Source organism: Mugil cephalus, chromosome 16 (assembly GCF_022458985.1).
Source record: "Mugil cephalus isolate CIBA_MC_2020 chromosome 16, CIBA_Mcephalus_1.1, whole genome shotgun sequence".
In the NCBI taxonomy this organism is placed as follows: Eukaryota; Metazoa; Chordata; class Actinopteri; order Mugiliformes; family Mugilidae; genus Mugil; species Mugil cephalus.
This window is the reverse complement of record NC_061785.1, coordinates 18,451,494-18,467,148: the sequence shown is the minus strand read 5'-3', so window position 1 is coordinate 18,467,148 and position 15,655 is coordinate 18,451,494. Positions and strand designations below refer to the sequence as shown.

The 15,655-nt window shown below is 40.4% G+C and overlaps 3 protein-coding genes across 3 annotated transcripts; 2 read left to right on the top strand and 1 right to left on the bottom strand.

The window, feature by feature from the left end:
• Nucleotides 1-818: 818 nt before the first annotated feature.
• On the bottom strand, nucleotides 819-3,413 carry gnptg (N-acetylglucosamine-1-phosphate transferase subunit gamma). The gene is made up of 11 exons (XM_047608732.1): nucleotides 3,260-3,413; nucleotides 3,096-3,150; nucleotides 2,945-3,012; nucleotides 2,724-2,778; nucleotides 2,522-2,605; nucleotides 2,324-2,417; nucleotides 1,924-2,038; nucleotides 1,757-1,839; nucleotides 1,478-1,606; nucleotides 1,281-1,362; nucleotides 819-1,190 (listed from the first exon to the last, which is right to left on the bottom strand). The coding sequence occupies exons 1-11, from the start codon at nucleotides 3,345-3,347 to the stop codon at nucleotides 1,111-1,113; spliced, it is 933 nt and encodes a 310-aa protein (XP_047464688.1). The 5' UTR covers nucleotides 3,348-3,413; the 3' UTR covers nucleotides 819-1,110.
• Nucleotides 3,414-3,457: 44 nt separating this feature from the next.
• On the top strand, nucleotides 3,458-6,390 carry tsr3 (TSR3 ribosome maturation factor). The gene is made up of 6 exons (XM_047608734.1): nucleotides 3,458-3,847; nucleotides 4,138-4,348; nucleotides 4,673-4,866; nucleotides 4,986-5,153; nucleotides 5,769-5,823; nucleotides 6,093-6,390. Exons 1-6 carry the CDS (start codon nucleotides 3,727-3,729, stop codon nucleotides 6,226-6,228), a joined length of 885 nt encoding a protein of 294 aa, XP_047464690.1. The 5' UTR covers nucleotides 3,458-3,726; the 3' UTR covers nucleotides 6,229-6,390.
• A 302-nt stretch (nucleotides 6,391-6,692) lies between these two features.
• Nucleotides 6,693-15,371, top strand: pdpk1b (3-phosphoinositide dependent protein kinase 1b). The gene is made up of 14 exons (XM_047608729.1): nucleotides 6,693-6,852; nucleotides 8,410-8,700; nucleotides 8,903-8,945; nucleotides 9,060-9,197; nucleotides 9,308-9,452; nucleotides 9,548-9,645; nucleotides 9,727-9,802; nucleotides 9,892-9,960; nucleotides 10,102-10,198; nucleotides 10,359-10,532; nucleotides 10,716-10,933; nucleotides 12,413-12,470; nucleotides 12,811-12,963; nucleotides 13,081-15,371. Exons 1-14 carry the CDS (start codon nucleotides 6,829-6,831, stop codon nucleotides 13,192-13,194), a joined length of 1,698 nt encoding a protein of 565 aa, XP_047464685.1. The 5' UTR covers nucleotides 6,693-6,828; the 3' UTR covers nucleotides 13,195-15,371.
• The last annotated feature ends 284 nt before the right edge of the window (nucleotides 15,372-15,655 follow it).

Below are 15,655 nucleotides of genomic sequence, written 5' to 3'. Positions count from 1 at the left end.
CAGTCTGGACATGTTTGTGCGTGTCAAGGCCCATAACCGGTGAAGTCATTGTTGTAAATAACTTTCCTTATACATTCTAGTTGTAATCACCATAAACATGTTTTGTTTTGACTGTTTGGTGACAAAACAAAATCGGTAGTTCATGTTCCATACGTGTGCTGGTCTGCTTATTTTGCTACTCATTTTAGCTACAAGTCTGATTGTTATATATGTAAAAAGTGTTTTGACATATCATTCAGGTGACAAAGGCAGAAAAAGGAAACAATCTTCATGTACTTTAAGTAAGGGTTGAGGGTGACCTCACTTCCTGAATACGTGCACTCTTATAGCATTACCAGATATGTTAGTACATTTCCGTTACTATATCAAGCATTGCACAAGTGCTTAAGATGTTTTGCATCCCTTTTGTCTTTTAGTTGTGAAACTGAAACAGATAGATATTCATTGAAGATAAAATATTGTAGGTTTAAGACCTTCTCCCTGGCACATGGCATCACCATTTAAAACAGTAGGAAAGACAATAAGAGGTTTATGTCAACACTGTGAACAGCTGGGACTCTTTCTTCCATTCATTTTCTGCTTGTCATCTGGAGGAGGCGGGAGAGTTGGAGACTATCCAAGCTGTCACTGGGTAAGAGGCGAGGTACACCCTGGACAGGTCACCAGTCTGTTGCAGGACACACCTAATGAACCTAATGAGTGTGTTTTTGGATGGTGGAGAAAGCCAGAGTACCCGTGGAGAACACACGCAGACTACTTGCTGCCTGCTGAGACACTTGTCGAGAAAAAAAAATAAAAAAATGTGCAATACATTTTGAGCCTGTTCCCCATATTATTTTTACTTCAGAAGATGATGCACGTATACAGACACTGAATGTAATGATGTGTTGCCTTCTGTCAAAAGTCCTGCAGAGAGCCATCTCTGTGTCGGTAAAAACGTCTCACAAGAGTGTGGTCCAACCGTGAAGTCAGTTTTTCTGTTTTCTGTTCCCGTCAACCACAGTGACCCGCAATATTGTCTGTGTCACTCACATTGACCAACAAATGATTTTAATCCGTACAGCTCCTTTTAAAAGGAAACTTGGTCCAGGTGATTTTTTTTTTTTTTTTTTACTGCAGATCAATAAGGCCATTGTCTCCTCTTAAGCGTTGATCTTTAACTGTGGAATTCACTGTGCCTTTTGCTTCATCTGTTACACACAAAACCACAGGGAAAAACATGTTAAAACAAACTGGAAATGACTAAAACGAGCGATAATTGCCCGGTTGAATTCACTTACTTGGCTCCGAATCAAAAGGAATATTGTGCTGAGTGAGGAGAGTGCGCAGCCTCTCGATCTCTTCTCTCTGGTTTTGGTAGTCCTGTAGAAAAGAATCGTGAAGGGCAATATAATCAAATAAGGTGTAGGATTACTAGTGATCTCATACATTATTGGTCTGGTACTTGGATGGATATTTTGTCAATAAATTTGCATACCTGAGTACATTTCTGCAAAGAGTCGTGCTTTTCTGAATCTGCTGCGACCTCTGGGATCTTGGCTTTCACTTTGGTGCTTTTTAAGAGTCCAGCATCCTCAAAAACATCCCTTAAGAGATTGTTGTATCCCTGGAGGAAACGTACAGACAAGAGAAGGTTTGATAAACCCCTAAAGAGAGCACTGAAGCAGAGGAGAGCAAGACTGGGCTTGAAAACAGGGTCTGATATTTAATGCAAAGACCACAAGGAGTTCCGTCTGAATCACTTTGGGCAACTCACCTGCTCAGTAATAAGACCTTCGTAACGAGCCTGCTCTGCTTCATCCCATTCTGTTTGTAGCTTCTCATTCAGGGTCGGATACACTTTGAAAGAGCACAGAAATGATCGGTAATCGCCATCACCACTGACATACTCTGCAGACTGAAGGAAATTTTATTTCGTCTTACCTAAAAGAGAATGTGGATGGCAAACAAGCGGGGTCTCAAGGGTTAGTGAGTACACACAGGTGCTGGGCTCTGAGACCTGAGCAAGCTTGCTACTTGTGCTGCAGACGAGAATCACCTACAGAAACAAGTTACATAACACAATCCTGTTCAAATTCCTGACTTAATCGTAACCCGATTTGGAGCTGATGTTGTTGATTTGACAGTTGTCTTTCAATTCATAGAGCAAATAATTAAAGGAACTGCAACGTGTTAAGATATGCAGTTCATTATTTAGCAGCAATGAGGTCTTTACGTAATCATTCGCCTTTTTAAGAGTTCCTAAATAGCCTTGGGTTTAGCACAAAACAGAAGTGCTATAGGACGTCAACAGCTACTGAAATGCATTTAAAATTATACACACCTTTGTTTCTCGGTTTCTGGTTCCACAAGCATCTCCGTCTCTCATCCACATGCCTGTGAACGTGTTGTTTGCTATTTCCCACTCCTGCCAGATCCTGTAGGCGACACACAATGATCTGTTCTTACAACGAAGCCGATCATTCACATATTTATATCTACTATAAAAGTGTTGAAATAAAATGTTCCTGCAGCTTCTTACCCCAGGATCCCACTGTAAGCATTCCACCTAAACGACTGCTCGTGTTGAGTGACGTTGTGAAATGGACATAATTCATATTTATACCTGCAAAGTGACCAGGTACAAAATATGATCCTAGGTTTTTCCACAAATTCAGATGTAACATATACATATAATGTAACAATAGGTAGAAAAAATATTGTATATGACAATAAATACTTACGTTGCCTCTGTGAGGCTGAAGCACTTTCCAGCCAGCCGATGAAGATGCGCTGGGCCTTAGAGTGGACAAAATTGTTGACAGGATGACATGAAGTCAGTGGCTGAAGTCAACGGAGAATCTCAATAACTTTAAGTCAACATGTACCATGTAGCCCATTAAACTTTAGAACATTTAAACACATAACAGAATAAATGCTGGGTAAAAGTAAGTTGAGGCTTTACCAGACACTGGAGATGGGGTCACTCTAGGCTGTAATCTGTTTCCCTGAGCCATGAACGGATTGTTCAAACTAAACGCAAAGGAAATGGGTCAGGATGGGGTTCAGGTCAAGAATGTGCACTCACATGACAAATATGGTGCTACTTAATTTACCCAAATGTGTTTGGCTCCTCAACTATCTTCATTTTGCCGGCGAATCCATGGTTAACTGCATTAAAAGGCAAATCCACATCAGACACAAGTCAACTCGGCGGCATATTGTGCCACATCTGGTGATTATTCGTGTAACTGTGTCAGTAGAGTAGAGGAGTACTTACTGAAAAGAGACGCACAGATTATCAAGAGTCTTATTAAATTAGATATTCGGCTATATAAACTGTGCATGGTTGATCTTTCACTGGCCATTTCAATTTTCTCGCTGTATTTCCTGCTTTTTTGGTCCTCGTCAGATGACAGGTCATGTGATCAAAATAAATCCCGAGCATGCGCGCTGTACGCATGCAACTGCGACGTGCTGTACACGATACAGATAGCTAAAGCTAACTAAACTGACTTCAAAATTATATAACCGCGGGATTGACGGACACTAATACTATTAGGCGATACAGTCTTTGAATATATGTCGTACATATGCGAAAATACGAAACGTTAACTTTTTTTCATCTATGTATTGTATAGACAAACGTGTGTCAGTGGGATAGCTAACGAGCCAGTGCCCACATAAACAGGTGCTGGTTAGTTTTGAGGCTAATCTTACAGTAACTAACAGGCAACAGAGTACATCATGGGAAGAAAGAAACAGGGCAAATTTGTGCGCCCTGACAACAAGGGTAAAGACAAACGGCATAAAATGAAAGGGAAATCTTTAGAGGCCTTTACAGAAGAAATGCACAGTGCTTTGGAAGGTAACTTAATCATAACTATTCATAAAAATGCTTCAGTTGTTTTGTGCTTTACCTCACGTTTTACATGTGGGTATCAACACCTGTGTTTACCTAACTAGTAGTAACATTTTAATCGTTACAGAACAGAATTGTAATTTAAATGTTGTTTCAAATATAAAATCTCAGGCTATCTTTTTATGTATGCAAATATATTATACAGTAAGCAAATGGTACATAAATTGTCGTTAAGTAACGTCACTGAGAATATGCTTTAAAAGGGTGTTCTGTTTTCTGTCACTATGGTTTTTCAGCAAGCCTCCACATAGAGGAGGGAGCAGAGGCCCCACAGGTTAAATTGCCTTGTCCTCTTGCCATGTGGGAGCTGGGTCACTGTGATCCAAAACGTTGCACTGGCAGAAAATTGGTGCGGAAGGGCTTTGTACGCAACCTGCGTCTCAATCAAAGGTTTAATGGACTCATACTTAGTCCAATGGGTACAAAGTATGTGACGCCAGCAGACAGGTTTGTTCAGTTGTTTCCTCCATACTTACACACACACACACGTACAGTCCCCATTAAAATTAGTGCTACCAATCAGAGATTTTATTTACTAATCATGATTGCTATAACTAAAAATTAGCTGGCACGTCGGTGTCACACTAAAGTAAAACATAAATTCATGAATTGATTTTAAACTCTTTTTTATATTTAATTGCCAGTCAAAATACTATAAACATTTTTTGTTTGAATTATTATTGTTATTTTTTTACTTATCTCTTTTATTGTGATCACATGTGAAGGAAGTTGGTTTATTGAAAAAGGTTTTGTGTGGATCTTTACATGCAGAGAGATTGTGGCTCAAAATGGTCTAGCAGTGATCGATTGTTCCTGGGCCAAACTGGAGGAGACGCCCTTCAACAAAATGGTCGGAACTCATCCCAGGTTACTGCCGTTCCTCATAGCTGCGAACCCAGTCAACTACGGAAAGCCTTGCAAGTTATCTTGTGTTGAGGCATTTGCTGCCACGTTTTGCATCGTTGGTAAGGGCTTTACTTTAGTTATACAAGAACAATGCACTGTATTATTTTTACGACTGATATTTGTAGTTGGTTGTAAGCTACTTGAGCAATATTGTAGCACACTGTATCTTATATTTCAGGTTTTGAGGAACTTGCAGTGCTGTTGCTGAGGAAATTCAAGTGGGGAACAGTGTTCCTTGAGCTCAATAGAGTTCTTCTCGACCGCTATGCCGCATGTCAGTCAGAGGAAGAGCTGCTCTCGGTAGAAAAGGAGTTTCTCACGTCCAAACTAGATGAAGAGGAGTTTGGTAAGATGGAGTCCCATCTTTTATTTGTGTAGCAATGGTCGCTCTCTTTGGTTTTCATCCCTCATTTGTCCACAATTTAGTATCGGGTAGCACAATTTATTTTAGTTCATACTCATTAAACTTTATTGTAGGAAAGCTCACCTTCACAATTACGCAGTCACAGGTAACATTTGCATTTTAGAGAACGTTAACTAAAATACAATAATTCTGTTCTGTAATTTCCTATAATGACTGACCACTGTTGAACTATCACACTGGTCTTGCATTTATTTTGAGCCATAACTTAATTGATGTTTTCAATCTTATGAATCGGCTATGTGTAATGAAATACATTGGAATATATATGTCAGTATAAGCTGTGATATCTCATTCACAGTTCCCTAAACACTGGCATGAATGGTCTGTGTGTTGTTTTCTAGCCTGGTAATCAAGTTGAATTGTCATTTCGTTTCACTTTCTAATTTAATTATGCCTCCTGTGAGTCTGTTTGTCTCTTAAATGTGGCCAGTGATTCAGATGTTATCTAGAACATTTCCCCATGTGTTTTGTTGCATACGTGTTGTTTAAGCAAATGCTCCTCTTAATGTCAAGTCAACTCATTTGTCACGTTCACAGATCCATTTGATGTAAACTCTGGAGTAGAATGCAGGAATCTTAACAGACGTCTGTGGTAAGCTTTCAGTACTGAACATTAAGGCATTATATATAAGTTATGTCTGTGTCTAATCCTGTAGTGATGTAGAAATTGATTATTTTTAATGTCAGTACCTTGTGATGCCAGTCAGCTTGTCAATATATATATATTTTTTTAATCAGTTTACTCAGTTGTACGTTTAAGTAGCCAATTCTGTTGTAGAAAATAAAAAAATCTGAATTTTCCTTAAATTAGTTTTCCGGTTATTGCGACTGACAGGATTAAATTGTTATTGTTGAATTTAGTGAACCTGAAGAGGATGATTCTAGCGAAGACACTGACACCTCTGAGGATGACGAGGATGCAGCAGAAGATGAGAAAACGGAAAGCAAAGAGGAGTCAAGTACAGTCTCACATCATCGTGATGAAGAAGAAGACTGAATCAAAGACTTCACAATAAAGCATATTTACAGTGAATCCCTTTAATACGATGACTGGTGAAAACTGTTTTAATACTGCTTACTCCTTTATGTAAAGAGTGTTCTAATTTTGTATCAAACGTATATAAGAAATGATACAATAAACGGTGTTATTGTAAATAAACAGACTCAAATCAATATAATATGCACATTCAAGTTGGATAAATATGTTTTTATGGGTAATAACGACGAGTAAATGGTGATGCGAGTACCGACTACTTCTACACCAAAGTTGGTGTGTACTTGACTAAAAGACCTGTGGATGGGCCTCGCTGCGATGCATTACTCTGCAATCTAAAATATAGTGGCGCAAAGATAGTTTGTAGGCCACGTCTACTGCGGTGTTTTCTGCCGTCGGACTCCAGTATTATCAGTAAGATGAAGTTCAGTAGGTTGTTAATGTGGCGAGGGGGCGGACACAGCGGGACTCTCCTCTGCTGTCCTGCGGTAACATTGTTGTGGAACGACGTCACAGCTCGAAAATGAAGGCGCAGAGGCAGCCATTACTGGAGCTTCTCTAATTATTATTTTTTTTCCAAATAAATACTCGCGGAAAACTCCCATGGCAAGAGCTACAAGTCAGCTGGTAAGTGTTGCAACTTTAACACGAGCGACGGTTCGAAGCCGGTGCTGAAAATGTTCAGCGTAGCGGCTGTGTGACAATAACTAGTTGTGTCGGGCCTTCATGTGAAGAGCGCTGCTAGCCGCAAAACATCGGTCAGCGTTACGACTCACTAGCAGCGGTAGCTAGCTAATGTTGGCTAACACAACACACAGTGTTTTCTGCGTTAATCTGGCTTGTTAAAGATCGTACCCGGTGCATTGTTATTTGTTCTTCGACTTATTTGGTCGCAGTGAACCGTTTATATGCGGCAGATGTTAATTTTGGGAGGCGCACGACCATGTCTACTGGCCACTAACTGTTGGCTAATGTTAGCTTAACAGGTTCGCGCTTTCGAACGATGCTCCTGCTAGCTAGCTAGTAAGCTAGCATTAGATCTGTTGCGTTCCACCTTTCGCTACAAGATAGTTTTATAAGGTTAACGTTGTGTTGTTCGATTGTCAACTCATTCACTTTCAGTTTTTGATCACAACGCCAGTGCACCAACTCTGAACACGATTAAGTGACATTTCGTAAAATGGCATGAGGTGTTGAAGTTCCTCATGTTACCTGGTTTGCTACCGTTAGCTAATTGGGCTGGCTGTCTGTTAGCGTTTAGTTGGTGACTCTGTCTGTTAGCGTTTGGTTGGTAACTCTCTGTCAGTGATGGCCGGCATTATTTGACAAGGCAGCAGGAGCTAGCGTTAGCCCGCTAGCAGCAAAGAAAGTTCACACAGGCCTGTTGTTACCCGAGGACTCAGGGTTATGATTACGTTCGCTTACGTTTTATTATCAACCATTACACGCTCGACTAATAGTAAAGGGTCGGTACATGGTTATATGGCCAGTTGGCAACCACGCAGTCAAGTCCGGAATAGTCAGCTAAATGGCCACACCTTGGTTTTGAATGAGAAGAAGCTAGGCCAGCTGAACAAACTAATGTTAACTGAGCTATAAACTGGTCCACACGCTAATTGTTACTGTTGTCCCGTAAGGTATAAATAACGGAGGTCGGCACCTAGCTAATCGTTTGAAATCACACCCTGTCGTTGTGTGGTTTCTTTGAGTCGTCAACAGGCAGTTGGTGGGTTTTCTGTTTGTGTTCGTTAGCTGCCATGTCAATTTGATTATGTACATACAAATGAGAAGAGTCCAGTGCAGTAGTGGCAGTAGCAGTAAGTACAGCTGTCACATGAAAGCAGTAACTTTGACATAGTTTTTACAGCTTGAAAACTGGAGGGTGGGACCACCACGGTTAGAAGTGGCTTCTTCAACAGTTTCTTGTTTTTATCAAAACTAGACTTTGATCTCCAAGTGGTCTTACTCTAAATGGTTCATTTAACTCATATTTCACCAAGAGTGGTAGCAGTAGTGACCTTAATTCAGGGAGTTGTGTCAGTACGATATAACTCCTTGCATATTTTGTGAGTCAAATCCATTAGTGGTAGTATTTAAATAACATAGATTTGGCTTTCCTTTAAAGAAAGAACTGCATCTGCATCACCCTGCTGACTAATATATTCTCTTTGCTTCCTCTCTCAGTATGATGTTGTGCCCATTCAGCCCAGCGTTGTCATCTGTTCCCGTTCGCATCCATCAATGGTAAGAAACCACCCTGACTCCTGCTCGCCACTTGCTATCCCAGGCGCAAGCAGCAGCCACTGCCCTAGCATGGAGGGCTCAGCCTCAGAGGCTCGTGCCGTAGGAGGGTCTGCCAGCAACCAGAGCGCAGACCTCCGTACACAGCCAGCCGTCCAGGCCCCTCAGCCACGCAAGAAGAAGCCAGAAGACTTCAAATTTGGCAAGATACTGGGAGAGGGCTCCTTCTCGACGGTATGTAACTGACGTCCTGACTGACCTGAGCAGGTGTTGCTACATGCAACATTGTTTTGATTCTTGTATTTAGATGAGCCAGTCTCAGTTCGTTTACGGTGAATTTGACAAATTGGCCCAAAGTGTATTTGGATTTCCTCCCACATTTGACAAGCTGGTAACGTGCCCTATGTATTTATTTGTTTTATATTTTTGTCTGAAGGTTGTCCTGGCAAGAGAGCAGGTAACGGGGAAAGAATATGCAAGTAAGTAACAATGCAGCAGCTTTTGGGGAATCCTTTTTACAATAAAGTTTTTAAAAACGTGCTGGGTGTATTACTAATGTTTTTTTTTTTACTGTTTTTTTCTTTCTCTTGCAGTTAAGATTTTAGAGAAGCGCCATATTATGAAGGAGAACAAAGCCCAGTACGTGAAAAGAGAAAGGGATTTGATGTCAAATCTAGATCACCCATTCTTCGTCAAACTGTACTTCACATTTCAAGATGATGAGAAGTTGTGTATCCTTTAAACAAGTTCAGTTTGTGAAGGCACGTTGTATCTTAATGCATTACCAAATGTTTTGCCATTTTGTTTTTAAAAAGACAGTTCCTTGACCACATATTTCTAGATTTTGGTCTCAGCTATGCTAAGAATGGCGAGCTCCTGAAATACATTCGCAAAATTGGTTCATTTGATGAGACCTGTACTAGATTCTACTCAGCTGAAATAGTTTGTGCTCTAGAATATCTACACAATAAGGGCATAATACACAGGTAAGGGGATGCCCTTTTCCTTCTTCCTTGATGTTTTCTTTCAGTGATAACTGTTTGTTTTGCTCATGAATTACAACATGTTCCTCATATTTCAGAGATCTGAAACCAGAAAATATTCTTCTGAGTGAAGAGATGCACATCCAGATAACAGATTTTGGAACAGCAAAACAGTTATCATCAGACAGTAAACAAGGTATAACCACAATCCTGCCTTTACTTGTTTATCTCGGAAAAAGTATATCGCTGTCATGAACTTTGTTTCTTGTATTTTCAGCGAGAGCCAACTCCTTTGTTGGAACAGCGCAGTATGTCTCTCCAGAGCTCCTGACAGAGAAATCTGCCTGCAAGAGGTAATGAGGTTTGTTTTTATTTACTTTTTTCATGTGTACATGATTCTGTAAGTTTATATCTTGTTTTTTTTGTTTCTTCTTTCTTTTAGCTCTGATCTCTGGGCTTTGGGATGTATTATCTATCAGCTGGTGGCTGGTTTACCACCTTTCAGAGCTGGGTAAGTACTAATAGGATGTCACAGTGCAGTAAATATTTCTTAAATTATGATTAATGCTAATTCGCTTGTATTTTGAGTTGTCATGTTATTCCAGTGTCAAGTTTCTCTTTTATTCATTTTGTCCTGTGTTTCATTTTGTAGAAATGAGTACCTAATATTCCAGAAGATAATAAAGCTGGAGTATGAGTTCCCAGAGAAATTCTTTCCCAAAGCCAAGGATCTTGTTGAACAGCTTTTGGTAGGTCATTGTGTGGCATGATATGTGTAGGTTACAGTTCAGTGATCCTGATATCTGTGGGCAGAATTCATTTACTAAATTAGGTGATTGTGTATGAAGTGGCCATTTACAAAGCAGTGCTTCGATTGAATGGAAATGCATTCCACATCTGTTCCTTCAGTCACTGGACCCATCCAAGAGGATTGGGTGTGAAGAGATGGGAGGGTACGACCCTCTAAAGCAGCACCCATTCTTTGACACCATCTCCTGGAGTGATCTGCACCTACAGACACCCCCAAAGCTCACACCATACCTGCCAGCTATGTCTGAAGATGATGAGGACTGCTATGGAAATGTAAGACATTTTTAACCTAGATATCTCTTGTTTTGTCAGTTGCTTTCTTATTCATGATAAGACTGAGGGGTGTTGTCGTATAGAAAGATGTAGATTCTTCCGAACTCTAAACGACGTAGACGTTGTCACCAAAACACTTTGCTTTTTCTAACATTGTCTGTCTGACTTTGAATTGAATTTCAGTACGATGACCTCCTGAGCCAGTTCAGCAACATGCAGGTGGCCCAGTCCAGCTCATCACACTCCCTGTCACCTCACGAATCCACACCCCCGCAGAGGTCCAGCAGCAACATAGAACAGTACATCCATGACCTGGACAACAACTCCTTTGAGCTGGACCTGCAGTTCACAGAAGAAGAGAAGCGGTTATTGCTGGACAAACAGACCACTGGAAACCCTTGGTAAACCCCCGTCCTTCCTTTAATTGTGTTTATATCTCAACCACTTCTGCAATGAAGTTGTGCTCATATCGTAGAAAACTTTAAGGGGAAACGACGCACTTGGTCAAGTAAACGGCATTTGATAGACAGAGTTCCATTCTCATTAAAAATGTATAACATACATGAAAAATGTTAGCACATAAGGAGAAAATGGCCGTTATGTTTTGTTTGTTTGTTTTTTTTAAGCATGAGTGCCGCCATCTTGTTGTCCTATACCCCGTGATGCCAGTGAGTTGGTTGGCGATTCCGACAGCAGTAGACAATGAAAGAGAGAGGACACAGCTAGAGAAAGACGCACGTTGAAAGATAGATAGCGGGTGATAGATGGTTTTAGTCAAATAGTGAAAGATATGTTTAGTGGAAAATGCTCAGCAAATACAAAGGTCATTAGATATATAGCAAAAGACCGTGAACCGTGAGATGGACAGCGACCAGACTCATTATTGTGTTGCTCCTGTATGTAAGATTAAATCCAGAGTAAAGTAGGTACCATTAACCAACAAACACAAGTTCAAAAAAATCTGTTTTCAACGAAACCTGCCATGGAAACACAGCTGTCTAGTACTAATATCATTGACATAAACACCTGTTGCCTAATTCTCAGCTCAGCAGATGACCACATGTAGTCTAAATATCATCGTCACAATATAGTAATCAGATGATAGCTTGACTAGAAGATAGAGCAGCCAGATGAGAGTCATGTGTTAGAAAGAAAGCACAACCATCATAAACACGTGGGCCTGAAAGTATTCAAATAAAACTCACATCACTCCTGACATCGATTACTCAGACGCACCCTACAAATATTTCTTAACATGACTTCATGTTTTCCAAAGCAACATCTCCAAACATTAGATAGTCCACAGATATCATCCTCAATCCCTTTATTATGCCCAGGTCATCTTGTTTCTTCCGTTAAGAAGTGTACAGAATATTTTACTATTGCTGGTTCACCAATACGTCCATAACAACAGCAAATCAAAATTCTAAATAAATGACAGTAAAAATCGGATGAGTAATATTTATGCACATTGCATTTTTCATGACTATTTCAGTCAGTTCAGTTCAATTTCTTTTCCCTAAACCACTTCTTCCACTCATAGTGGTACCACCGCTTGGTTCCCACGGCGTATCTGTTTCAAAAGCAAATATTATTTTCATTGGAAATTCTTCACTGTCTTCAGTAGCTTGAGTATTCAACCAACTCTGTAACGAGGTTAATGACGTCACTTCAAAACGGCGACTCCCTAGCAGGCAAGCCAGGTGGAAAATACGAAAAACAAACTTCTTAAATCTTTGATTTTACCTTTTGTTTTTAATATTTGACTTTAGTTAACTTCCCCTTTAAAGTCATAGTGTAATCTTTTGAGTGTGTTGGTGTGGTACAGTTTGTGTGACAGAGAAAGGGTGTCAGTAATCTGTTGTTGCTTATTTACACAGGCACCAGTTCGTGGAGAATAACCTGATCCTAAAAATGGGCCCAGTGGATAAACGAAAGGTATGTGTTTGTATAAATTCTTAGCCAAATATTTTTTTTAGTCTCATAAAAATTAATTGTATTGTCTCAGTATCAGCTATATAATCGATTATATGTGTGGTTTAAGCCTTTTAAAGATAAACCTGCTGTATAGGATTTAAACCTATCTGCCATGAAGACTGCAGTGGTTTCCTGTATAAGTTGACTCTGCATCATGAAGTCACTTCCTATGACATTGCTCTGACTGCTAACTCAAAGGAAGTAGAGGGGAATTCCCGGTTGTGCTGTGAAAAGTCTCCCTTGCCTTATAGCCCCCTCTGTTGGTGAGCTAATGTCTCAAGATATGTGCATTCCATTGCAGGGTCTGTTTGCTCGACGGAGACAGCTGCTTCTCACTGAAGGACCACACCTGTACTATGTGGATCCTGTAAACAGGGTCCTGAAAGGGGAGATTCCTTGGTCCTTAGAGTTACGCCCAGAGGCCAAGAACTTCAAAACCTTCTTTGTACACACGGTACACAATTATTTATTGCTGAATTTTGCTCAATAAATATTCCTCCCGCTGCTTCACAGATGTGGTTTGACTTTTAAAATGTTTATATTTATTTTTTGCTCCCTGTCATGTTTTCAGCCTAACCGGACATACTATTTGATGGACCCCAGCGGAAATGCAGACAGATGGTGCAAGAAGATCCAGGAAGTGTGGAGAAAGATCTATCAAAGGCACCAAAACCCTGGCCTATAGGAGCACAGTTCATCCTGTGCCCACTCCTCTTTAGCTCTGAGGCCAATCACTGAGCAGAGTAACACCCTCTTTAGTGCCCTTCATCACCGCAATGTAAACAAACTCTTAGAGACGCTGGCATCTAGACCTTGTTTGTTTTCCTGAGTAGAACCACGGGGAAAATACAACTTTGGATTCAGGGTTGCTTTGCTTGTTCTTTGTGCTCTCTGTGAGGCTTCTATTGCATTTTCCATGTATGGATGATAAGACTTCCACCATGCACATCTGCTTTTTTGTACATTCTGCAGAGGGAAGAGAAGGGCAAGCTTGTCTCGTAGAGTGACACAAGCTTGGGTACCGCTAGGACTATCTCAAATGCAAGGACTGGTTTCCTGCTTCTTCAGTGATAACGCAAAACCTAGATTTTGTGACTAGACCCTGTCATGATATCTTAATTAAACCATATCCTGATCCTCCATTGTACGTGCAAGCTGTAGTCAAGCCCCACTTTTAGTGCATATACTCTATAGCTGTAACAGATACTGTAAACTGATTCAGTCTCACACGTTTACCAAACTCAGATCCTATATATATTTTTGTCAGAGCCCAAGTATTCCCACGGTATTTGAGTTGTTTTTTTTTTTTTTTTTAGTCACTCTGTACTTGGAGTCCAATTAAGGTCTCTGTGTAACAAAGCAGAGTGGCAATCTGCAGTGAGACATGGGGCTGAACCAGTCTCTGTGTAAGTGTGAGCCTTCCATAGCCGTTACTGAGGATGTTTTGCTACAGGGGGCGGGTAAACATGCCACTAGCTTGTACTTCCTAATCATAACTTGCTTATCTTTCCTGCATGGCCAGTTTTGTAGCTCAGCTTCGTCCGCTTCTCTCTCCTAGGGCACTGGAGATATATATGTTTATTCAAGTTTAAAGGTGGGTATTTTTTGACTGCATTGGCAACCATAGCAAATATTCTTGGATGATTTGGTTGTTCTGTACCATTCACTGGCTATTTCTTTGTGGTGTGAATTCTTCGATTTCTTTTTCGGTGGAATAGTCGGCTCATCTTCAGTACGTCCTATTGAAAACAAAATCTTATGTGCTGACAACCCCATCCATGCTGAACAGAAAACCTTCATCAACAGAGACACATACACATACTATCATTTTTGCAAGCAATCACAGTAAAGCTGTTGTCCCTGGACAAGATGGCAGAACTGCCTCACCGGGCTCATTGCCCCCCCCCTCCCCTCTTTTTTTCTCTCATTCTAATGTTTGGCCCAATAGAAATTAAAGCGATTGATTTAACTTGTGCTCTTGTTTTAGCAATATGTATCATCATACTGCTTTTAATTTTTGACATAGTACCTTAAGGTCCTCTCCAAAGGTCCTCTTCCTTCAGCTGAGTCTGTGTGCAGTGTGTGACTGGAGTATAGATGAATAGGACCCTCTGGCCCTGGGGCCAAGGGCTCGATGTGGTTGGATGTCAGTTAAAGGATATCTATCTGATCCAAATAACCGATGAAATTGCTGTATCTGTCTATTAAGTTGGGGAAATGCTAAACAAGTGTTTCGCTCCAGAAAAATTGTTTGAATCAAGTCGATGGCAGTCGGTTACATTGTGTATGGAATACCTGGCTTGTAACTGACTAGAACTGTGATGTACAGATGATGTATTATTAAAATCTGAAGCAAGTAATGCAATGATATTAGGATACAGTTTTTGTATTTTTATTCTTGTATAAGGTTATTTGATGGCTATTGTTTAGCCTATAGTTCATTCTGTGTTATTTAAATTCTAATATATGAATCATATTTGGATTGAAGTCATGTTCAGGGGCCATGTTGTGTATGTATTGAGATGTAAAGCCTTTGAATGTGAATAATTATTGTAAACTATAATATTTTACAGCTTTTTTCTTACTATATCATACATTTTCTATTTGCTCAGTGATTTAATCATATTCTGATAATTTAATGAATCTGTTCATTCTCTCTCTGATTATTTGTGCGCTAGGTCAGTAGATGTTGAATGATGAATTTTCCACTTAATGCTTGGTAGTCCTGTAATTAAAGCATGTAGGGATTTAGGCATACAAATAAAGCCATGCGTCCTGTCGTCTGTTAATTACTTCAAACAGCAGCATCCAGTGGCAATGGCATTTCACATTTTGCAGCATGTAAATAAAGTACCGGCCCAATATCGGTGTTCTTGTGTCGTGGAAATGAATTGAAGGCTTATGGCTTTGTTGAGTTGCACCCCTAAAAGTGGATCATTTCATGACATTCTCGACATCAAGAGACTCTCTCCGAGTTTAAGCGTCAGTAAATCCAGCCGGGGAGGGCCCTCTTTTCTCTGGAATAATTTATGCAAGTGTCTGTTAGTGCTGGTGGAGTGGGTTAGTAGGAGTGGCCGAGGAGCTGTCCGCTTGCTTTGCATGAATCGTGGACTCCCCAAGTGGCTGCAGCTTCGATATTTCCTGTC

What these genes read in the sequence shown, in the direction of transcription:
- pdpk1b (XM_047608729.1), top strand. Translation starts at nt 6,829, where the DNA reads ATGGCAAGAGCTACAAGTCAGCTG. An exon ending in TCAAGATGATGAGAAGTTGT is followed by an intron (nt 9,198 to 9,307) that starts GTATCCTTTAAA and finishes ACATATTTCTAG; the next exon opens with ATTTTGGTCTCAGCTATGCT. An exon ending in GAGAAATCTGCCTGCAAGAG is followed by an intron (nt 9,803 to 9,891) that starts GTAATGAGGTTT and finishes TCTTTCTTTTAG; the next exon opens with CTCTGATCTCTGGGCTTTGG.
- tsr3 (XM_047608734.1), top strand. Translation starts at nt 3,727, where the DNA reads ATGGGAAGAAAGAAACAGGGCAAATTTGTGCGCCCTGACAACAAGGGT. An exon ending in ACTAGATGAAGAGGAGTTTG is followed by an intron (nt 5,154 to 5,768) that starts GTAAGATGGAGT and finishes TCACGTTCACAG; the next exon opens with ATCCATTTGATGTAAACTCT. An exon ending in AATCTTAACAGACGTCTGTG is followed by an intron (nt 5,824 to 6,092) that starts GTAAGCTTTCAG and finishes TGTTGAATTTAG; the next exon opens with TGAACCTGAAGAGGATGATT.
- gnptg (XM_047608732.1), bottom strand. Translation starts at nt 3,347, where the DNA reads ATGGCCAGTGAAAGATCAACCATGCACAGTTTATATAGCCGAATATCT. An exon ending in GACCCCATCTCCAGTGTCTG is followed by an intron (nt 2,779 to 2,944) that starts GTAAAGCCTCAA and finishes GTCCACTCTAAG; the next exon opens with GCCCAGCGCATCTTCATCGG. An exon ending in AAGGTCTTATTACTGAGCAG is followed by an intron (nt 1,607 to 1,756) that starts GTGAGTTGCCCA and finishes CGTTTCCTCCAG; the next exon opens with GGATACAACAATCTCTTAAG.